Raw genomic sequence first — 24,089 nt, 5'->3', positions numbered from 1 at the left:
AACTAAGAAGAAACATAGTTATTGCAAAGAAAAAAACGTAAAATTCAAACAGAATTTGAAATGGAATGCAGGGAATTCTGGGAACGTCAGTTTACGGTTTTTCCCTGTAAATTTTACAGGAACTTTCCGTTAACCATGTAACAGGTTTTATTTTTACTGTAGCATTTTCACAGTTTTTTACCGTTAAAATCACGATAATTTTTTACAGTGAGGATTTAATAAGACTATTTATATACAAACTAACGATGAGGCAATAATAATTGACTCAAATAAAATATCAAAAGTAACTTTTATTGAAGAACACTGTTAAAATACATAATGTAATATGCCTATACATAATATGAACATAACCAACTAATTATGTATTGTAACACATACCTACAGAGGGCGCCAACTGGATGTTTAAATCCATTAAATTTTAATATGTAATAATTTGGCAGGGGTCAGAATTGGGCATAACATGAGAACTTTAAACCCTGCAATCAGAATCCAGCTGACTTTAAAGAGCTTGAGCATTTAAAACAGCAGACAACAAGCTTATTATTAACAACATCTTATACAAACCTTGCATACAATTATGCCATTTAAAAATGAAAGCATGAAAAAATTACAACAACAACAAAAAAGAAACAATATAGTGGTCACCCTTCACATTTTATTGGATGAATATTTTCATAAAAACAAGACTGCATTCGGTGAGGAGTTTTATCATATATATTATTTCAATTTTCCTATATATCTTTAGAAAGAGTTTACACAGTATAATAAAAATGACCCTTCACAAAACATACACTGCTTAAAGAAAGGAAGGATATAACCAAAATAATATGCTAATTTAATAATCTGAACTAATCACATTACACAATCACACTGCTACAAACTTCATAATATATACATAAAAAGCTACAAAAGCAGGAAACTGCTTGTCAAAATAACTATAAGTGAGTGAGGATGGATTATATACTACTGCAAATGTTTTAACAAGACTGTAACAGTATACATTTATTACAATCTGAATCAAGATCCCTAATCAAACTTCATAACACCTTCAAAGCCGTGGTAAGTGAACGGCTCCAGTGTGGAACTACACTGATCCTTGTCCAGACACGCCATTTTATTGTACTCACAGTCACTCTCAGAGCCTGGACCAAAATACACTCCATCAGGTGAGTGGATGGACGGATCTTCATTAAAATAGTTATGCGGCCTAAGGATGACACCGCCACCATTGCCTACAGTAACCGTGTTGGGGATGTCTTCTGCATGTGGAATGTGTAGGAAACCAGCGGTCACCCAAGCAACCAAGTCCTTTAGAAGACATAACGAAGTTTAACTCATTATTTGCATTAAATAAAAGCATCTGATAAATAAAAACATTCTGATTAAGTGGTCCATTAATACCTCATTGACAATCATCTCATTATCTTCGATATATTTGCTGAAGTCAACAAATGGGGACCACATGTAATTCTGATTATACAGACTGCTACTAGTCTGCTCTTCGTCTTTATGCTTGGTTATAGCAACTTTATACCTAGAAGAAAGAAAGAAAGCAAATGGGAGAGAAGCTAAAACAATAAATAATACATATGAAACATTCTTCCTCTTAGTATTGTGTGCATGACTCAAAAACACTTACCGAGCCCAGGACATGGACCTCTCTGTGGACTCACTTTCAGGGAGGTGATCTCCAGCAAAGCTCACCACCTGAAGCCTGTAAGAGCGATGGTGGCCCCAGCGATTAGTCTGATTACTGGCTATATGAAGGTAACGGGGTGTTTTGGTACCATGAAGAATCGCTGCTTCTTGTTCTGTCTTGATTTGCTGCTCCACCAGTTGTGGTATCTTTGCTTTCTCAGAGGGCATCCATGGTAATGGCACTTCCTTATACACCATGTCTTTAGTCTCAAATATATTCTTCACACCTTTAAACAAAGAAAGAACATTTTTTAAAACTGTTTTGTGACTCTTAAAAATGTTTCATTTTCCGTGTTATTCTTTGCAAGCTGATGGAATTTAACTTGGAATTGCTATATTGTCAGTTGTATTTGAGATCATTTTCAGTATGACCAAAATGAAGGAATCCACAGAAGAAAGACCCTTGTGAGATTCTTAAAGGGATAGTTCACCCAAAAACATAAAGAGTCTGTCATCATTTACTCTTCATATTGTTCCAGATGGTGTGCTTAAAACATAATGAAAAATGTAAGATATTTTTCCATAAAATGACATATCATTAAATTTATATTTTGGGCAAACCATCACTTTGATAATATGAAATATGATTTCTAAATACTGATGAGCGAACAACATTAATATTCTAATTTCATCTATATATTTTGAAATACCTGTGAGCCAGAAACAGTGTGTGGGTGACATTTCTGGGACTTATTGGATCTTCTCAATGGCGCAATCAAGATGAGCAACATGAATGAGGTCTGGCAAGTTGTCACGTTTCTTTATTAATGGTCTGATATTTTGTATGTTACCTTTTATATTTTTATATTTTTTTTATAAGGTTTTCTGAACTGTTTTAGTGACAAAAATTTGCTGAAAATCCTAAATGCTGTTTAATATGACAAATTTTCCCATATGACAAAAATGTAGGATTTTTAAAGATCATCGACTTATTAGACTATTTTCCAAGGCTGCATGATATATTAAACCCATTTAAAAATCATAATTAAGCATAATTGTGAATTCACAAACGCTAGGATTTAATTAAATAATTATATGCGATGCAGTTCACACAGTATATGCTCTTTAATTATTTCCATGCGTGTAGGTTAAGTTCGTGCGTCTCACAGCGGCTCCGTTCACAGAAACTGTTATCATTTACATGTGGAGCATCTCAAACTCATCTCTGCATGCTGTTGTAAGTTTGGGTTTATTATAAACCTTCATCTGTGAACGCAACACGCACCATTTCATCAGATTTGTAAGGTAAATCATTTATAAATCTACACAAACACAGGAGAATACATCGAGATTTCAAAATAAAAGCTCAAACCCTCACTCTGAGTTACATTTGATGTCTACATATTCATTTAATTACAGTGGCTATAGCATTTCTGTCCTAAAGAAATGTCCAAATATTAAAGATTAAGTGTATGTTTGAATTAAATGGTGCTTGGTCAAGAGTAAACAGTAATGTGTAAAAACAGGCCTTTGTTGTAAAGCGTAATCTAAATGAGCTCTATTGTTTTATAATACATTATGTATTTTAACAGTTTTGTTCAATAAAACCATATGATTTCTTGCTTTTGATACTTTATTTGAACTAATTATTATTGCATCATTGCTATTATATATGTACTTTAAGTCATTTTAAAAGCTATTGTTCACTTAAATCCATTTTTATTACCACAAAATATATATATATTATAAATATAGGGCCCTATGAAATCCGTTTTATTTCCAAATTCAGTTTTGTTAAATTGTATTAATCAAAAAGCCTGTCTAATTAATTGAGTTTTACAGTTTTATCTGTACCAAATTCTGTTTTCCGTTATTTTCTGGATTCCATTTTAATGGTTCCATTAAATTTTAATAATAAAAAGCCTCTCCAATTAATTGATTTTATATTTTAAAAAATATATTTTTTCAGAAATACTGCACATTTACATTTTTCACCTAAATAAAATGTCTGGTAAATAGTCCTTTAAAAAGTGTTTTTTGATGATAATTTTTTAGGATTATTAGAACACGTGGATATGTTGTCATTCTCACACAATAATACTGAACTTTGATTTCAGTGATTTGGACTGAGATGGACACTTACTTCTTGCACTCTGTTGCACTTTACTTTTGCTTTAAAAAAGGATTTCATAGAAATTTAGATTTCATTTGGTTTAATAAAATATTTCTAAGTAAAATTGTTGATTTTTTTTGTGGGAAATTAGTCGTTTCAATCGATTAATCGAAAAAATTTGTCGTTAGATTAATTGAAATAAAAATAGTCATTAGTGGCAGCCCTAGTTAAATGTAATTAAAGTGACTGTAAATAAAAGTGATTCTATGTTATTGTAACTTTAATAAATGTGCTTGTTTGCTTTAGCTCTTACCTAAAATATCCAGGTCGACTTTAAAGTTGATAAAATGGGTGTGGATATTTCCAAGGACATTCTCTGCAACCTGGTGGCCGTACTGTAAGTTTCCATCATCCTTAAAGGAGGATGATATGTAGCCAGTGGCGTGAACTCTAGCTTCCACGGAGCCGCTTTGATAGAAAATAAAGTCCCATATATAATCATAGTTCCCTATAGCAGTAATAGTGCGGAACACCAGAGCGCTGTTTGCCATCCCACCGTACACGTTATGAAAGAAATCTGAGAAGTGTCGTCGCAAAGGTCGCCCAATGTCATGTTCAAACACACAGATGGAGTTTCTGAACCGCTGCGTTATATTTGTGTCAATATAGCGGTAGGTGTCTATATAGGTGGCTGCATACGGACAGTCGACTCCACGCACGAGCTCGTGAGCGAAGCGACCGATGCCGATACTCGAGTCCAGGAACTTCGTGAGCATCATCCCAGGAGTAACAGAGCCGTAGACAGACATCGCCTCCTGCACGCTGAGTTCGTACGCAATCCTTTCTCCTTTAAACCGAACATCAAACACCCGCATCCCAGTCAGAGAGCTCAAGCCAAACGCAAAGCTCCAGTCCAGATAAATCACCTGGTTGTTTTTAACGCTGTAACGTTTCCCTTGAAGATAATACTGCTGTGGTCCTAAACCAGAGGGCTTTTTTCCTGGCTTCAGCGAAGCGTGATTTGGGATTTCTTTGTAGACGATCTTTTTTAAACTACCAGCGTTGTATCTTTCCATAAATTCTTCAGTGCTGTTAAAGTATTGACCATTGTACAACAACCTGTCAACAGTCCAGTTTGACGTGTTGCTGCTTTCGTGATTGACCAGGATCTCGAAGCCCACAGGATGGATGTACATGCCACTGAAATCGCGGAAAAAAGAGATCCAGGTCTTGCGGTCACCACTTTTGATGCCTCTCGGCATGCCTTCAAACGGGAGCAGTTTCCTTTGTCTTGGGATACAACCAAAACTTTCACTCAGAGGTTTTTCAAGTTTTTGGAAAACGTGATCAAGGAGCTTGAAGAGCTGGACATACTCTCCGATTGTCACCGTGCGGGCTGTGAAGGGTAACTCCGGAGTATTGTACTTCTCCTGAGTAACATCACGATGCTGCAGTGGACCAGATAACGGTCCCACCACGTACTCCTTCAGGTAACCGCGCTCGCCATAGAAGACAACGACGCTCGCTTCGCGGAGGGGCTTCTGTTCGCTGGAGTCCAAGTAGCGCAGTGCATCAGCCTTCCTCGGGAGCGAGAGGTCAATTAAAAAGAGGAAATTCTCCGAGGGCTTTGCCGTCAACGAATGGTAGATATTCAAGTCTTTTTGGGCCCACATGTAGTCCCGAACAGACTTGTACTCCTCTGCTGTTAGGTCCGCAAAAATCAGACTTTTATCTGAGTGTGTCACTTGTAGGGACACTTGCGGCTGCTGGGACATACATTTTGGAAGCCTATTTGAATTTAAGCATATCAACACAATGTTGATGATCACTGAGATTAGTCCCAGAAGTATCAGTAAGTATTTTAACAGAGAATTCATTATTGTAGTGACCAGGCCCCTCTTGTGCTTGAAGGCAACAGCGTCTCAAGCTGAGAGTGCAGAATGGGTCTCAGAAACTACAGTATGCTGGTAGTACATGTTATAACCACACCCACCTGCGCTGCTCCCCTAAAGTTCACACAAGACCAGTGCTTTAATGCTGTCATGTTTATTCATTTTACACCAGTTCTATTTCAAGTGCATTAACCTATTAACAAATGAGTGTAATTTAGTGATTCTTGAATTTGTAGGTTTCAGCAGCACTTAAATTTGAATTTGCCACTTTTAAAAGCATGTCAGGTGTAGCTTTTTATGTGAATGTTTCTTGATATTTGGATGAATCTAGTGTAACAAATTAACCATTAACGGATAGGCCTAAAATCTGATTAAATGGTCTATCTTATTTTATTTTTACTTGCAGAATTTTAGCTAAATTGCTACTAAAGTACTATTGGACTAAATGTGAAGCTAGCACATTGAACAAGCAATGCTAACTCAACAAGCATTTTGAACTGAACACTCGCTTAACACTCACAGCCTGTGGAATTCCAGACATTAGTTATTTTCCCTGGTTTTCATCATTTGAATCTAAGTTCATTTCCATTGAGGGGAGGAAGGAATGTTGCTAAACAGTTCTCATGTTTGTTTGGATATGCTGCATTTGTGCTTTAGGGAACTAATTAGATTTCTTGATAAGGAGTGAGTAATACAGAAAAGCCTACTTTTTTTACGACAATTGCTTTGATTCAGGACTCCCTCTAGTTCTTAGAAACACATTTGAATGAACAGAATCCAGGAAACGCCTTTGTGTAGAGGAAAATTAGATGTGACCATTCCAAATTTAAGTTTCCTTAACTGAGGGTCAAAATACAATACAAATACTACCTCATGCAGACCATGCCACACAGACAATATTTTTGATACAAAAGTTACAACAAAAAATAGCTGGGACTGAGAATAGTTCAAACATATCTCACTGCAGCTGCAAACCTTTACTTTAAAACGTTACTTCCCTTGTATTCACCCAAATAAATTCAGTTTGTCTTGTATTTTGTCCATGGGTGTTCTTGCTAAATAATAATTAATAATCTTTTGATTATTGCTGTTGCCTCTAGTAATTCTGTGTGTGATTTTTAATTTCCAGCCCATTTTATGCCAGCAATATAATAATTTTTAAACCAATTAAACAGCAGCATGGTGGGTAAAAACGTTTAACCCAATCAGCTGGGCAGGGGCGGATTTAGTGAATTGGGGGCCCCAGGCCAATATAGGAATGGGGCCCTATACATTTGCACACATTTACCTAGATCAACCTTGAGAATTCTTTTTTGCCGTGATGCTTGCTGCTGCACAATGGTGCCCCATAGTTGTGTCCAATGTTTCTACATTTTTCATGTACATGTTATAAAGGGATTCTGTCATTTACATTTATTAATTTAGCAGACACTTTTATCTTTCATGTTGTAGACCACAAAACAGCATTTCATTTACCGTTGAGATACAAGTTAACAAAAAAATTTAATAAATAAATTGTAAAATGATAAACCACACAACTGAGCCTTTAAACCATTTTTTTTAAGAAAAGGGATGAGTCAGAAGTATAAATTATTATATTATTTAAAACAGATTTATGAGGGTGGATTTTCGCATTGATCTGAACAAAAACTGATTATTGAAAATGCACATTCATTCTCTGCCAGTAGGAGGTGCTTTTGAAACGTCAGAAATATAGCAGTTTTTCATTCTATGGCACCTTTAATGGATCACGTTTCAGTCACTATTTCATATTCATCCCATTGTCTGACAACAGAAACAGAAAAATATACCAATGAAAACAGTTTTATTGAGAATTTAGCTGCATCAAAATACAGTATGTGGCACAGAGAGGCAAACAAATGTAATAATAAATAATAAATGTGCATTTTCAGAAGAAGTGCTGACCTGTTCTGCGAAAATGTAAATTGCTCAGTGCAAAGAAAGAGAAGTAATAGGAACCTGATATTTCTATGTTCTTTTTTTCATGTGTCTCATAGACATGAACAAGTTCTTTGAAAAACATCTATGACCTGTGAAACATGTCTTCTCTTCATGCTCTATTTTAACTACAATATACACATATATTGCATAAAGCATCCATATTTGTCAATGCCCATGTTGAGGTACATTAAGGTACATGTAGAACAGATAAAAAAAAATATTTTACCTGATAAGTTATCATTTATGAGCTGAGCACTGCTTTTTTGTTACAGCCATTACTGGGGAAACTGTCTTTACCTTGGCATAGTTGAAAAATAACTGTTCTGTACATGGAAATGACATACAGTGAGCCTCAAACACCATAGTTTCCTACTCCTTATGTAAATCTCGTGAATGCAAAAGACCACTGAAAAACAGGCGAATCATAACACCGACTGTGACGTAAAAGTCGGGATCACCACGCCCCCAACATTTGCATAAACCCGCCCATGTTCTTGACCAGCCGCCAGCCGAACCTACACAGCCGAATCATCACAAGTTCTGCAGGTAACGTTATTGTAAATACACAAGCGCGGAGAACAGCGAAAATGGCAGATCATGGAAATAACTGTTATGTTCCAGGCTGTGCAGGGGGTGTGATGTGCAGGGATGGGTTGGTGTCTTTATTCAGAAAAGCACGGAAAGCAAATAACACTTTCTACTAGCCTGAGGATGATGGCGAATGATTTACAGATCCCGAGCACCACTGACAAGCAAATGAGTTGCAAAATGTGTAGTAAGTACTGCCGCTCCATAATATAAACAGAGTTTGTGCATATCTTGAAAGTGAAACTATTAAAGCATCACCGATCGTTCAAAAGCAGTTTCAATGCCTCGCGTATTAATAACGGCTCCCTGATGCCCGCATTTTATATACAGTATAATTACCCAATGATATATCTGCGAGAGAAAGTATTGCAATATATATTTTTCTCCCTGTGTTTCCTTCTGGCTGTGAGTTACAATGAGCTACACTGTGAAACAGCCAATCAGAGCAGAGCTCATTATTATTCATGACCCTGCCAAATAAGTGACCCATACTCGGAATTCGCGCTCTGCATTTAACCCATCCAACGTGCACACACACAGCAGTGAACACACACCTTGAACACACACCCGGAGCAGTGGGCAGCCATTTATGCTGCAGCGCCCAGGGAGCAGTTGGGGGTTCGGTGCCTTGCTCAAGGGCACCTCAGTCGTGGTATTGAGGGTGGAGAGAGCGCTGGACATTCACTCCCCCCACTGTACTAAATAAAAGCTTCTATCAAAAACAAAAGTGCAATATAAGTATATCTTGTTTTAATAATGTTTAGATAATTTTATTGGGAAAAAAATACTGGCCAAGATAACAAACAGGAGGATTCCCTGAGACATTTACTGAAATTATACTTTTGCACAGTCTTGCTTACATAAATGTCTACTGAACAAGATTTGCTCCCTTGTTAACTCTTCACTGTGTTGTATGATCCTAACGATTGAACAGTCTATTTCAATTTAAAATAATACCAGAAAAGTGGTATATTACAAGTGGAGTCTTTGTGAATTTAAATAAAATGCAAAGATATTATGTTTTTATAATATACACTATTTTATAAAATATTATACACTATTTATATTCATAAAGATTATGATTCAGGAAACAATATTTGTTTTACTAGGGACTGAATCTGTTTTTTATTATTAATTGAATAGTGGTCAACGTGACCTTAAAATTCCAGCTGCAAAAAGTTTTTACAGAATCTGGTTTTTGTTCGCAAATTAAATTACTCCATACTGTAATGCCTCAAGGACAATGCTTTTTTCTTTTCTTTTTTTTTTTTTTTTCTCAGGAAGCCCCAGTACTGCCCACTTGCAGGGCAGACTGAAGTTTACAATCACAAGTTCGTGCTGCAGATATGAAGCGCAGATGTTCTGTGTGACCTGGAGATTCTATGCCTGACCTGAGAAGTACTGGGTCTTGTCTGTCTGATTGCATCACAATTGTTTAACTTTCATGTTTAAACATCTCTTGTTTGAACTCTATTTTGCAATGTTGTTTCCCCATCACAGAGGGGAGGACAAAAGAGTAAGGAATTTTTAATGTAAAAAATGTTATTCCTTGGCTCTGTCCTGAACTAGGATAAATCAACAAGTACAGCTCAAGATAAATAGTAAGAAAAAATATTGATGCATAAACACCAAAATAAAATTCACATCATAAGTGTATTAGTCTAAAAACATAATATTGTGCCATCGAAAAAAATCAGGGAAAAATGGAATTGGTGCCCCCTGCTGGTCATAGAAAAGCAAGTCAGGTCACACTTTAGAATAGAAGTGAAGTGACATACTGCTAAGTATGGTGACCCATACTCGGAATACTCGAATTTAACCCATCCAACGTGCACACACACAGCAGTGAACACACACACACACACAGCAGTGAACACACACACAGCAGTGAACACACACACACCGTGAACACACACCCGGAGCAGTGGGCAGCCATTTATGCTGCCCGGGGAGCAGTTGGGGGTCACCTCAGTCATGGTATTGAGGGTGGAGAGAGCGCTGGACATTCACTCCCCCCACCTACAATCCCTGCCGGCCCGAGACTCGAACCCACAACCTTTGGATTACGAGTCCGACTCTCTAACCATTAGGCCACGACTTCCATAGGTAACACTTGTTTACTATTAACTACGACTTTTCCCTCAATAAATTCTTAATTTGCTGCTTATTAATAGTTAGAAAGGTAGTTGTTAAGTTTAGGTATTGGGTAGGATTAGGGATGTAGAATAAGGTCATGTAGAATAAGGCATTAATATGTGCTTAATTAGCACTAATACATAGCTAATATTCTAGTAATATGCATGCTAATAAACAACTAATAGATGTAACCGTAAAATAAAGTGTTACTCAAAGTCACATTTTGGAGAAGAAACAAATCACCCACTGCCTTTCAAAGCTGCTACATAGTAACGACTTTCTACTTCAAGGACCTTGATAGAAATGTAGTGGAGTGAAAAGAACAATATTTGAAGAGTTCATTTGCAAAAACAGATAACTCAGTTTTTAACAATTCTCAAAAATCATGTTTTTTCATTGTGCTTTCCAATTAATCTCAATCAAACTGCAGTTGGGTTATTTTGACTAGGTAAAAAAATAACGTTAAAAAACACAATAAAAACATGATAGCATAATAAAAAACATGATTTTTGAAAATATTGAGTTATCTGTTTTTGCAAATACACTCTTCAGTTGTCTTTCAAATGTAGTGAAGTTAAAGTCATAAGTTTCCAGAAAAAAAAAATACTCAAGTAAATTACAGATACTTAAAAAGTGCACTTAAGTACAATACTCGAGTAAATGTACTTAGTTACTCTCCGCCTATGAATTTACCGGAATGAAATAAACTATCAAATCTGGAAAAATATATTTTTGACAATTAGAAAAAGTGTTGCGATAATACAGTACCCAGCACAATACGCCGACAAGAACAAGCTTACGTAAAAAAATAAATAAAAATCAAACAACAACAAAACAAGCTATAATGCCATAAAAAGTAATATTAAGAACACAGATTTTCATCAAATTGTAGAAGCAAATTCATTAAGAGACATTCTATTCCTTGACGTAATAGAACGTTGCTATGCAACAAAAACAAAAATCTACTGCGCAGTGATGCTTCACGTCACAGCTGTTATTATGTATCGACGACTGGAACTCTATTGACCAATCAGAAGCCAGGACCGAAACTATCTTTTTAAAAAAAAAACAACTAACCTCGGAAAGCAAATGTGTATTGCTGGTTGAATAGACAACAGGCTATTTATCACTGCACCACACACTAACCAACTTTATTCTTTATTATTAGTATTTATGGATCAAATTATTTACGATAACAGTATTTTTTTAAATACTGTGCTAAGTAAATATTTACGTTAACATTCACAAGTTTCCCCTTTGAACCGATTAAAATGAAGCAGCCCTGCCCATCAGATCGTTTCGCTTTGAATGACGCCAGGCATGTTCCTGTCAGCTGATGCAGTGGGCGTGTCTTCATCGCTGATGTAAACAGAAAGGACCATTTTGATGCCAGGGCACAGTAACTCATCAAAGCTGTTCAGTCATCACCTATGCAACGCCTTAAATAGTCATCGCGCCATGGATTTCTATATCAACCTGAAGGTGAATTTCCGAGGGAATGCGAAGAGTTTCCTGCTGTCCGGCTCGGAGACGAAGAGCTGGGAGTCAATGGAGGCCATGGTAAGCAGAGGTGATGTGAGTCTGATCACTCACCTTGATGCCGCGAAGCCTTTCACCCCGAAGTCATCCGATGTGTGGCTAATGCGATTAGAGTAGTATTACAAGATATCTGCTGTGACATCTCACTACCTAGTGTGCTGCTGCCACCAGCGGAAAGGCGTTAAAGCTTAATCATTTAGAAAGAATGGGCCAAGCGACCATTTTGCCGAAAGCCCACGAATTAAATAGCAGCCATATTTACATCTAACAAAGTATATTATATCTGACATGCGCAGATCGATTAACGTTAGACCATAATTACAAAGGGGTTTGGAGGAGAGGGAACACCTGTCATGGCTGTAGATCCCAGTGCTTAGCTCTTATTTAATGTTGACTCAACGTCTCAAAACCTACTACTACACAGCATGATAGGCGCGTAGATATCCAACGTGCTGTCTATGTATGTAGCTCACTAGGATTTGAAACATTGACTGCAAATCTGTTTGAAGCAGATGTTTGGTGGTCGACCTCAAAGCGTCGTGTAATCGTGTCAGTTTGAAATAACGTAACGTACATCAGCAGTTTGACATCGCCATAGGCCAGTCAGGGTCTAAATATCACCCTGAAGGGGTTTATTTTGGGGAACGACTGTACATTATAGGCTACTTACCAAATAAGTATATTAATAAAATGATAATTTGAGGTGTAAGTTACTTATTTACCTTATTGTGGAGACCGCGGAGAAACGGGTTGCCCGGATGAGAGGTCGGGTGTCATTATTCAAAATATTTGCACGCGAATGTCACCATTGGCCAATCAGAATCAAGTATTTTATATAAATTTCATAAAACAGGTTTGTCGTTACAAAGTAGGTATTGTGTTGACTTTTTATATCTTTTATTCTTCAGGTGAAGAGGTCTTTTGGCCTGTGTAATTTACAACTAACATATTTCGATGAGGAAAATGAAGAGGTGAGGGTGAAGAATTAAATATTTGTGATGTTGCTTTCATGGCACTGTTAGTAACTTGCTTTTTTCAGTGAAAACATGAGAACTTAATAATACAAAATTATTATTATTAGCTAATAATTCCAATAATAATTGTGTATGTGTAACTGTTTGTTTCAGGTATCAGTCAACAGCCAATGTAAGTAAAATGTCTTAATCTGTGTATAATAAAAAAGTTATATATTTACATCTAGCCAGAATATGTTGTAGCATTGATTGGAGTCATTTTTCTTTTTTCCAGTGGAATATGAAGAAGCCCTGAAGGTAAAGAATTGTTGCTTACTCAATGTTTACAGCATATAACGCAATCAGAGCAGCAAACCTCAACTTAATCAAAATAATGTTACTAAATGACAAAAAAAGTAAAGATGTAAACATGTACAACAACAAACCAACATATTTTTGAAATCATATATTTTGATTAAAATGGAAGTACTAGAGGTACATAACTGCTTCGATAGTAGGGCTTTCGAATATTGTTTTAGACAAAGGGGTGCCTTGGAGTCAAAAAGTTTGAGAACCAATCATTTGGTGTAGTTAGCCTGTTATTGTGACTCTGTTAAAATCCATTGTTTTGCAAGCAACAAATGTCCAAAAGGAAACGCACTACATTGATGCACTGTGTTGTTTGTAACTGTAGAGTGCTGCACGACAGGGGAACAGACTACAAATGAATGTGTATGAGACGAGGGGCAGTAGAGCCACAGTGCCAGGACCGGGCCCACCACCAGGGTCAGGGGTGGGCTTGGGCCAGGTAAAACCTGGTACTGCTGGAGAACCCAAGAAGGGATTCAGGCCTCCTCAGCACTGCCCTACTTTGGCACAAGTGGTGAGTCGCAAAGTTCAGGCCGCAGTCCCAGAGGAAGGATTGGTAAGATTTTATAACCCAATGGTTTTGCACAATCACAGAAGTAGTTACAGTTGTTCACTATTGTTGTATCACATTCTAGGCTGCGATTTATTTGGAATGATGCATTATAATATTATTAATAATCTAAATGACTAATCTAACCTTGCTCTTATGCTTAAACCAAATAATGTAACTGAATTCTGATTACAGTTTTATTGTAGTTTGCATGAAATGTGATATACATTTGATAAAGGTTTCCAATTTCCACCATTGTAAGTTAATGACTGGTGTGTCACATATATTCTATTTTAATATCCTGCTTTTGTTTTAAAGGTAATTGTAAATGAAGTCAAAGGTGGGAAGGCAGAAGATAAAACCCCTCCAGCTTGGTTCACTTCATACATGGAAAAGGTACGAGAAACAAGACATGAAAATCAGCATGAAATGATGAAATTGAAATCAACCTATCTTTTTTTTAAAAGCAAGTTCTTGATCTTATTGTGAAAAAAACATTATTAATATTTGAGCACCAAATCGGCATACTATAATGATTTCTGAAAGATCGTGCAGATGTTTTATTCTTAAATATTTGTCTTGACCTCACAATTTTTACAAGTCATAACTTGATCTTCCGGAGCAATGGCAGACTTTTGTCTGGTGTCGCATGCCAGAGTTCACCAATCATTTTGTCTGGAATTACGTCGACTGAATGTTTGTATTAAACAATGTTTGTTTGCCTCCATCCATTCAAAAGCCAATGGATAGAAGTTTCACTCTAATGTAGATCACGCTGTAAAAGCAAATATCAGTTGCTATTTCCATTTCATTTAAATTTTGAGAACTGAAAAATGTTGTCCTGTCCCCCCCAAAAAATAAAACAAACAAATAAATAAATAAAAATAAAATTCAGACATCATTTACTCAACCTCAAGTTGTTCCAAACCTGTATGAGTTTCTTTCTTCTGTTGAACATAAAAGAAGATATTTTAAAGTAGTAGTAAATGACGACTGCTATTTTCATTATTATGTCAAACAACAAAACACTTCAATCACCAGCGCTCTCTCCACCCTCAATACCACGACTTGAGCAAGGCACCGAACCCCCAACTGCTCCCCGGGTGCCGCAGCATTGGCTGCCCACTGCTCAAGGTATGTGTTTACAGTGTGTGTGCACTTGGATGGGTTAAATGCAGAGCACAAATTCCGAGTATGGGTCACCATACTTGGCCACATGTCACTTCACTTCGCTCTTGCTCCGGCGTCAAAACAATGGCGGACTCATGACAAGTCCTTTTCAAGAAAGGTCTGTTCACTCGGCCGCCATATTCGCAACGCCTCCGGGTAGCTCAAACAACACCAAGTCCTATCTAAATGAATGGGGGAATCCTGAAATCTCAAAAACTGCTTGCTGAACTCGCAATTAAGTTACTTGTTTCTTATGCTCAAATAGCGCTTAAAAAGCTTATTTTTGACGTCACACATACTGGCATCTGAGATTGGCTTGATATGAGAAAGGGGAAATGATTTAACGAGATAAAAAAAAAAAAACACTGGGTGGATCTTTATCATTATAGGGTGGATGTGTACACACACTGCCAACACACATTTCAGATCAAACAACTTGTAAAAGTGCATGTCACATCCGATGACCCCTTAAGTTTCATTCTGATATTTTTAGCAGTGGAGACAAACCCTATTACTGCTAAGAAAACAAGTTTGCTAAGTGTGTCTCTATTTTTCTCTCTTCAAAATATGATAACTGCCACAGTTTAAGGACCAGGTGGTTAGGGAGGCAGTAGAGAAGATTTGTAGGGAGTTCTCTGGACAGTGCTGCATCCATAAGCCAGTAGGAGCAGAGGCTCAGGTTCCTGAGGTCACCTCATCCACTCTCCCTGGGGCCCCAAGTTCAGCTCCAGCCTGCAGCAGCTGTCGGGGCCAGACCGCAGGCGGTGGATACCAGTGCAGGTTAGAGAGATCTCTGAGGTGGATGTCTGTATCCAATGGATGTCTTATGATAATATAATTGCTTCTATAGTACATTTGAAAAGGAAAGGCATATTATGATTGTATGAGAAATATAATGTATAACAGGATGCTCTAATTTTTGTGTTTCATTTTGTTTGGTTTCTTTCTGCACAGTGTGTGTACCTCCTGCACTCTGTGTGAGCCTTGCAGCTTCTCACATGATCCAAGCCACAACCTTGTGAGAGCCAGAACTCCCCTGTCTATTCCCGAGCACGGCTCCCCAGCACCAGATCACAGCAGGTGGGCATTTGTACTCTGCTTTGTCTTGGTGTTAAAGTTCAGAATAGTTAAACATATTTGTTCTCTCTCTGAAGGTTCTACAGAAGGGGTGACCGGAGCTTTCGTAAGGCCGAGAAGCAGCGTCTTAAAGCGGAGAAGCGCCAGCTCAAGGCGGAGGTGAAGGAGATCAGGAAGCAGCTGAGGATGGAGAGGAGAGGGCTACAGTGGAGCACTGCTGGTGAAGGGAGCTCTTCACCCGTCCTGCTGCAGCCACGTGCCACACAGGCAAACAGCCCAGAGTAAGAGCTTAGCCTACCTCCTGAGGAAGAGCATATTATATTAAAGGGATAGTTCACCTAAAATGGAAATTTCTGCCATTTACTCAACCTCAGGCTGTTCCAAACTGATATGATGTTATTTTTAAGAATCTTTTTGCCACAAACAAAGAACTAAAGCCTTTTTGGCAGCTTTTCCCATCATGTTATTCTTATATTTAAATTTAAACTGCATAAGATGTTTTTCTGGTGTTTGAAAATAATAGTATTTATTTTACTTCCTTATTACCCCATTATGACTGGCTGAGCCATGTTAACGTGTAATATAGGACGGCATGTGCTAATGTAGTCATTTAGCTAGCTGACACCAGAAAGTTTTTTCATCTTTATTTATTGTTATATATATATATAATATAATAATTAAGAACATTTTATATTATTATCTAAAACTTCTATGTTCAAAATATTTTTTGGAAAGAAATGAATAAATTTACAATGTTACAAAATTATTGTCAATATAAGTTATTATTGTCAGTCCCAAAAAACAAACAAACAAAAAAAACACCCCAACATATGAATTGGCTGAACTGATCACAACAGTTTAAATGTAATTAATGATAATAAGATGCCATTTAGTTTATACTGTCTTGGTTGTAGTCGTCCTAAACGTCCATGCCCACTGGCTGTGCCAGCTATGACAGCTCTACTCCTGGATGAAAACCTACCTGATGGATCACGTTTGCGTCCTGGGACCAAGTTCATCAAATACTGGAAAATGAAGAACAGTGGCAGAGTGTGCTGGGACTCTGAGACCAAGGTACACTTTGACTCTTAAACAGACACACACAAATCTGTATACACACATACACAATAAAAAATCTGAACCTGATTGTGTACCTCAGTTAAAGTTCATGTGGGGGAACTTGGCAGTGGGCTCCGGTGAAAGATGGAGGGAGGTCGCAGTACCCACATTACAGCCAGGTCAGGTGGGTGTCATCAGCGTGGCACTTTGTGCTCCGACGTTAGAGGGCACCTATACATCGCATTGGCGCCTGGCACACAGAGGAGAGCAGTTTGGACCACGTGTTTGGAGCAGCATCATTGTGGATCCACATGCTCCCACAGCCATCTGTGCTGACAGGCTACTGGTGTCTCCCTGTGTCACCCCACAGGTAAGACAACGGTCCAGAGACACCCTCACCCACCCCATAAATCATCATTATATGTGCAGCTATTCTAATGTACATAGGAATATATAATGACCAGTTATTATCATATTATCAATCATTATCATAAGGAAAAATGTAATTTAATCTAAAATACATTTACTACTAAAGTACATTTTCTTGACTCCAAAACTAAAATAAACTAAAAACAGGCACAAATGAATTTTAGCTTTGAGTGGTATATTATACCATAACTTACAAAATTTCTACAACTTTTAAGACCCATCTGCATTAAACATGAAAAAAAAAAAATGCTGATACCTGTTTTTTTTTTTTTAAATGATACCAGTTTGTACATTAACTTTTTCAGCCTTGAATTTACTAAAACTAAAATAAAAACTAAAACTGAAACTAGAAAACTATATATAATTGAAACTAAACTAAATTGAAAAGACAAATTGGGGAAAAAAAAGAAAGTTACCCTGGGTAATGTAAATTGCCCAAATATAATGTATTTTAGGTTTTTGGCCAGTATACAGCTATTGTTAGTTTAGTTTTTTTATTTTCATTTTTTTCTGTGGCCATTTTCACCCTGTCTGGCACTTTCAGGAGAAGTCTTCCCGCACTCTTGAGAGGGAGGAGAAATGTCGGGCCTCAAGGGAACAGCTACCTTTGTCCGTAAACCAGGACTGTGATGAGGAATTCTACATTCCATCTGTGGACTTACTCACAGCTCAGGTATGACCAAACAACAATCAGCATGATTCACAAAACCCATCATGTTTGTCATGTTTCATGAAGAAAGTTGGACTCTATTGTCAATTCCATACTCTCTGTATATTTTTTACACTTAGGACTTACTTTCTTTTGAACTGCTGGACATCAACATTGTACAAGAGTTGGAGAGCGTGCCTAACAACACTCCTGCAGGTAACTTCAAATCTGTAGCAAGTTTCTAAAAATGAGAATGAACAGCTTTTATGGATTATGCATATTCATTTTGAACAGTAACATTTAAATATAAATTGTATAGATTTCAGCCTTTACTAATATTGTCTCTCTCTTAATCTCTGTAAATATATGAAGACATTACCCCATGCATATCACCTCTGCCCCATGATGGACCTCTTCAAGAGAAACCAACACTGGGACTCATTCAAGAGGAAACAGAAGCCCAAGGGGTCAGCAGCATCCTGGGTAAACATTAAAGCACAACTTTTCTGCACTTTTTCTGTGTATTGCTGTCAGTGATTGTGTAGCTTTTTATATTTGTGAACCTTTTTTGATGTCATACTCACAGATGTGGCCCAGGGCACAGAGTTAGAGGGCATCCCAGCACAAGAGAAAGGAGAGGAGAGCATCATTGGGCCCCAGTTTGTCAGTCCGTCTGTTATCCGTTCTCTCACCCTTGAAGTGACCCGTGAAGTAGCAGTGCATGGGGCGCTTTGTGGGAGATGCCCAGCTAAAGGTTTGTGATGGCGGTGATGGGAAGATGCACCTTTCTGATTTTCCTAGAAATTATTGTTATTTTTATAATAGGTGTAGTCAGACTGTGAATAATGTAGAAAAACTGTATTGATACGTATTTTAGCGTTGACTTGATATAAAGTACTTTTGATATCCTTAGTAAGCATTTTGTAAACCTTTACACTACTGTTTAAAAATTTGGCCAGTAAGATTTTGAAAAATTAATACTTTAATTTATCAAGGATATTTTAAATTGATACGAAGTTACAATAAATACATTGGTAATGTTACCAAGGATTTCTCTTACAAATAAATTCTGTTCTTATGAACTTTCTATTACTTTCTATCAAAATTCTGTTCTTATGAACAAAATACCTTAACAACAGTACAGTAATGTACATTGTTAGCAGTTTTTTACATTTCATTTTTTCCATTTTAAGTGGTGCGTCCAGCCCCCCAAGGTTCAATGTCACTTTGTGAGAGGAAAACCTCACAAAAGTTTTCAGAAACAGGGCTAATATCTGCTCCAGCCCCACTGAAAGTAGAAACGGCACAAATCTCCAGCCCTGCTTCACCACAGGCAGTGACCACAGATATAGCTGCTCCCCTGCTGATGCTTCCAGCAGAGCTCATTAACACAGGTAACAGGGCTTTGAGAATATTTAGTTCTGACCATTGTCATTTTTTACATTGCAGATTTTGTAATTGTCTAAAGGTGATTCAAATAACTTCTTACCAAAGACAGTACATTTCTAGCCATTAAAGTGATTGTTCTTATGCTTAGATGAGGGTCACGAGTCTGACATCGAGCAGATCCTGGTGGAACCTGCAGGTGGAGATCCGGTAGAAGAGGGAGAGGAGGAAGTGGATAAGAAAGAGCAAGTGAAGGATAAAGAAGCAGCTAAGGAAACCCGCAGCAGAACTTCATCTGCGTCTTCAGAAGACTACATCATCATCCTCCCTGATTGCTTTGACACCAGCCGTCCATTAGGAGAGTCCATGTACAGCTCAGCCCTGTCGCAGCCTGGAGAAGAGCCTGCAGAGGGGGACAAACTAGAATCAGTGGAGACCACAGAGCTCCAGAGCCCCGTTGCTGCTGCTGCTGCTGCTGTTAGTGCGGATGCTAATGACATGCTCTGTGCCTCCCAGACTCTGGATGCTGTGCCGCTCACCCCTGTGATTGTAGTGCCACCACGACCCTCGGTCAAAACCTGGTAAGTTCATACAGAGGACATATCAGCAATAATGGATTGGGCTCAGAGGTCAGTTAAACTAGTGATGCACCAAAATTTTGTCAACAGAAACGGCAAAACATAGTTTCACATGGTTGAAATCATTGACTGAAACAATGATTTATAATTAGCACTTCTGCAGTGACGCATTTTGATAGTGCTAAAAAGGGTGCTAAGGTTGTAATATGTAAAATGTGTACAGCTAAAATATCAAGACTTTACTATGAATAGTTTCTTTTCACCTGACAACATGACATGCTCAACGGCACACTGTTTAGTTAACCAACTTTAATTACCCAAATGTTATTTTCAGTTTCTGTTTTCAGCTAAAACTTTAATTTTGGTTTCTGTGTTTCTGTAAAAAAAAAAACAAAAAAAAAAACATTTCAGTGCTTCACCAATTTAAAATTTTGATTATGAAACGCTTTAAGCGCCACCTGCTGGCAGAGAGTGCATCTGCGTCTCATTCGTCTGCTGTTTGTTTCATGCAGATATTTTTTTATGAATAGTTTCACAAAAAAGTCAAAACATTCTGTTTTTGCTTCAAATTTCGAAATTATACAATCTAATTTAGTTGAAAAACTGCTCATGTTGCATGTATGCAGCATCTTTGTTTGCATCATGATTAAAATGCAGTGGTTGCCTCATTTAAAATGGAAAGAGCACAGACAAAGCCTTATTTTGTTTATATGAAGAGATTTCTTTTAATTGTGTTATTTATTTGATTTGGGGCTTGTTTTAAAATTTCTATTTAGTTTTGTTATTATGTTTACATTATATTGAAATTGTTTTATTTAGCAGACACTTTTATCCAAAGCTACTTAGAAATGAGGACAATAGAAGCAATCAAAAGCAACAAAAGAGCAATAATATGCAAGAGCTATATTAGTATATTATTATAGTGTTATATTTAAATTTCACAAAGAAATGTGCAGAATTTTGTCCAAGAAATAATAAAAGGACACATTTAATTTATAATTTGTCTTAAATCTCATTTTGTTAATCAAATTGAATCGTGAGTTGAGTGATTTGTTACATCACTACATTTAAAGCATGCAGACCTAGATTGACCACCCACAATATCCTGGCTTAAATCTCTGTATGCACACATTCCTACTCCATATCACAGCCAAGATTTCTTTAACGGCATCCTCATAACTTGATGTAACTGACATGTTAAATTTAGCTTAATATATATGAAATCTCTTTATTCAGCACAGAGACACAAGAGCAGACAGAACATGGAGCAAAGGAGCAGGAGAGGAGTAATCCTGCAGAGCCAGGAGATAAGGAGGAAGGTGAGTGGAAACACCATGGGATATTAAAATAATAAGCCATCACAGGTTGTGAATTAGTGCATTTTTCTATGATTTGGGGTGTTAGATATAATACAAAGTGGACGATATGATAAAAGACACACACAGCTATGTTTGAAAGTTGACCTGTTTTTTTATGTTTATAGACTCTGAACCTAATCAACCTGACCCGGAGAACTCCATAGCATCTGCCAAGTCTGAAACAGAAGATCTTAGGTGAGTTACACAGCACACAACCACTCGTTCTGCCTCATGGAAGTGCACCCAGGACAATCATTGAATTCTGTGATTTTTCTTTTTATCACTCGCTTTCCTACTCTCTCTCATTCTTGTCTTTCCTCAGGGCTAATAGCATCACAGGTGGATTGGTGAAGGGTGCCCTGTCTGTGGCAGCATCTGCCTATAAAGCTCTTTTCACTGGACAGACTGGGTCTGAGAAGGTGAGTTTGGGAGCTGTTCACAAAGGTTGCAGGGTGGAAAAACATTTTGAAATAAGCCTTCTTTAAACTTCCTTTAAATTTCCTTCACAAAGCATATTATAAATGTGGCAATGGTGCGAGATGCTGAACAATCTCCTCTTTTGTCCTATATTAAAAAGGAATAAAAATAATGCTATTATATAGTACATTACGTTTGATTATAAATTGAAACAATAAATTATTTCAGTTTTATACGAGAAAGTTTATTAAAAAATCATGCTTTACACTATGATCAAAATATATTTCGCCACTGTGTGACAACCACCTTATAATAACTCTAGAGAGTAAAGTGCATGTACTAAGTATTGTATAAGTGCCTAGCCCTAGTGCATAGTGCAATATTTGAGACATACATCAGTTGTAAAAAAAAATTGATAATTTTGGGTTGTGTAGCTCCCAGAAGATGCAGCTTCTCATGACGCCATGATGGCCGTGCTGGTAGAGATGGGCTTTGGTGACCGAGCACTAAATCAGCGTCTGCTACAGAAACACAACCGCAACCTGCTGGATGTGGTAAACGAACTGGTGCAGATGACTGATAACGACTGGTACACGACACGCTACTGAGATGCTTGTCAACTATTTTGTTTCTCTTACATGTGATTTTTTTTCTTGTTTCTCTTTCTCTGTGCAATCAGCAGACCATTCCATGATACAGACTCTTTCGTTCCATTTGGGTTGTAAAGATAGTGTGTGTGAATCTGTCTGCTCCAATGTGTAACAGATAATCATTAGACAAGCAGTTCATCACCTTTATAACTGGGCTTGTTAAAGTTTGTTGTTAGTGGGCATTAATGTTTACACAAAGATGATCATGGGTAGCTAATGAACACTAATAGGTAATTATTAATCCAAAACTATTCAAGAAATATGCCATGCTTTTAATAAAAATTTATTTGAAAGAATAGTATAATTAACAACAAATCATTCTAATATTTAAATATGAAAAGCTCTGCAATGTGACTGGATATTTATAATATTTAGTGTGTTTTGTGTTCCCAGGTTAAGAACATGTTTTGGAAAAGTGCAATAGATTTGGCTTTGTGTGAACTCTTAATCATCAGCCAAGACCAAATAGACTGATTATTCTTGTCATCTTTACATGTACTCAAGATGGCAAATTAAATGATTCCATGCTGGAGAGGTCAATATGAAGTTTAGTGTGCGAATTTGTTTTTTTTTTAGTAATTTTGAACTGTTGTTGCTTATATTATTTTTGGGAATTATTATTATTATAGTGAAGACCATTGATTAGTTTCTAAAAAGTCCATGAAATAGGGCACATACTGCACTTTGTGAATGCGTTGCCATTTCAATATATGAAAAATGTCATGGCTTGAAGCAGCAATGCATTTGAATAGTTAAATGGACTGAAATGTAGAGTATTTTAATTCATGCTTTAAATGGTTAAAGAGGCAAAGGCTAGCATGACATATTTATCTCCGATTTTAAATGGTAAGACACATCAAAGTGAGAGAGAAAATAAATAACAGCCAACTGTTCATTCAAAAAATAAATAAAAAAATTGCAAATGATATATATTTTGGTAATTAAATAGCTCTCGTATTAAGTGTGATGAAGAATGTATCTCAGCACTTTTCTTCAATGGGAGATTTTGAAACTACCTACTGTCCAGAGTGTGGAAAGCATTCCCTACAAATCATTTAACATCTCCTGATTTGCTTTTATCCTTGAAGCTCTCACAAGTGGTACATCCATCATTTAACTGACCGATCACCCACTTGTTTTTCCAGAGATGGGGCTTAAATATGTTTTAGCACATTCCCTAGAAAAGCCGTAAGTTTGTCTTGTTGCTTGCAGTGATCCGTTGAGGTTCTGGGTGGAACTGTTTAGATCATGTGATTATAAAGCTTAATCAGTGGAGACAGATGTGCCTCACTCTGTTTGATGCCTGAATGGAGTATTCAGTATCTCTGCATCTAATGTACACATCTGTCTGTAATAAATATCCTAATAAGTCTTACTTTTGCTCTCTGTCTTTGATGACAATGCACCACAAAATCCAAGTATAGGGTTCTTTAAACAAGACTATTAAACATTCACATGACACTTAACCTACATACTAGAAAAATACATAACCTGGAAGTTAAGCACGCTGCACGCTAAAAGCATCTGCGTTTGTTTTTTTAGCAAACCACTAGTTTGCAAAAAGTGGCGGGATCTT

General features: G+C 37.1%; 2 protein-coding genes across 5 annotated transcripts; one reads left to right on the top strand and one right to left on the bottom strand.

Moving 5' to 3' along the window:
* Positions 1–271: 271 nt before the first annotated feature.
* On the bottom strand, positions 272–5,698 carry LOC306868910 (primary amine oxidase, liver isozyme-like). Its single transcript, XM_079415381.1, has 4 exons — positions 4,065–5,698; positions 1,640–1,925; positions 1,402–1,534; positions 272–1,308 (listed from the first exon to the last, which is right to left on the bottom strand). The coding sequence occupies exons 1-4, from the start codon at positions 5,626–5,628 to the stop codon at positions 1,027–1,029; spliced, it is 2,265 nt and encodes a 754-aa protein (XP_079271507.1). The 5' UTR covers positions 5,629–5,698; the 3' UTR covers positions 272–1,026.
* Positions 5,699–11,667: 5,969 nt separating this feature from the next.
* Positions 11,668–23,887, top strand: LOC306868908 (next to BRCA1 gene 1 protein-like). 4 transcript variants are annotated; one of them, XM_079415376.1, is made up of 22 exons: positions 11,668–11,889; positions 12,777–12,839; positions 12,996–13,014; positions 13,117–13,139; positions 13,516–13,746; positions 14,059–14,136; positions 14,782–14,874; positions 15,494–15,690; positions 15,865–15,990; positions 16,065–16,268; positions 16,902–17,061; positions 17,147–17,416; positions 18,020–18,148; positions 18,265–18,340; positions 18,497–18,607; positions 18,711–18,878; positions 19,318–19,518; positions 19,662–20,091; positions 21,325–21,407; positions 21,572–21,641; positions 21,769–21,865; positions 22,298–23,887. In XM_079415376.1, the coding sequence occupies exons 1-22, from the start codon at positions 11,716–11,718 to the stop codon at positions 22,469–22,471; spliced, it is 3,177 nt and encodes a 1,058-aa protein (XP_079271502.1). In that variant the 5' UTR covers positions 11,668–11,715; the 3' UTR covers positions 22,472–23,887. The 4 variants fall into 4 exon arrangements, with proteins under 4 accessions (XP_079271502.1, XP_079271504.1, XP_079271503.1 ...); XM_079415377.1 differs by having other exon boundaries at positions 11,673–11,889; positions 13,516–13,704; XM_079415378.1 differs by lacking the exon at positions 14,782–14,874.
* Positions 23,888–24,089: the final 202 nt, after the last annotated feature.

Source organism: Barbus barbus (assembly GCF_936440315.1).
Source record: "Barbus barbus genome assembly, chromosome: 4".
NCBI classification, from domain to species: Eukaryota; Metazoa; Chordata; class Actinopteri; order Cypriniformes; family Cyprinidae; genus Barbus; species Barbus barbus.
The sequence above is the reverse complement of the archived record's forward strand: the minus strand, read 5'-3'. Positions and strand labels throughout refer to the sequence as shown.

Excerpts from the sequence above, each read along its gene's own strand:
- LOC306868910 (XM_079415381.1), bottom strand. The coding sequence starts at position 5,628 with ATGAATTCTCTGTTAAAATACTTACTGATACTTCTGGGACTAATCTCA. Across the intron at positions 1,535-1,639 it reads AGGTCCATGTCCTGGGCTCG|GTATAAAGTTGCTATAACCA; the intron begins GTAAGTGTTTTT and ends TCTTTCTTCTAG. Across the intron at positions 1,309-1,401 it reads ATGAGATGATTGTCAATGAG|GACTTGGTTGCTTGGGTGAC; the intron begins GTATTAATGGAC and ends TGTCTTCTAAAG.
- LOC306868908 (XM_079415376.1), top strand. The coding sequence starts at position 11,716 with ATGCCAGGGCACAGTAACTCATCAAAGCTGTTCAGTCATCACCTATGC. Across the intron at positions 13,140-13,515 it reads AATATGAAGAAGCCCTGAAG|AGTGCTGCACGACAGGGGAA; the intron begins GTAAAGAATTGT and ends TTGTAACTGTAG. Across the intron at positions 18,608-18,710 it reads AGGGGTCAGCAGCATCCTGG|ATGTGGCCCAGGGCACAGAG; the intron begins GTAAACATTAAA and ends TCATACTCACAG.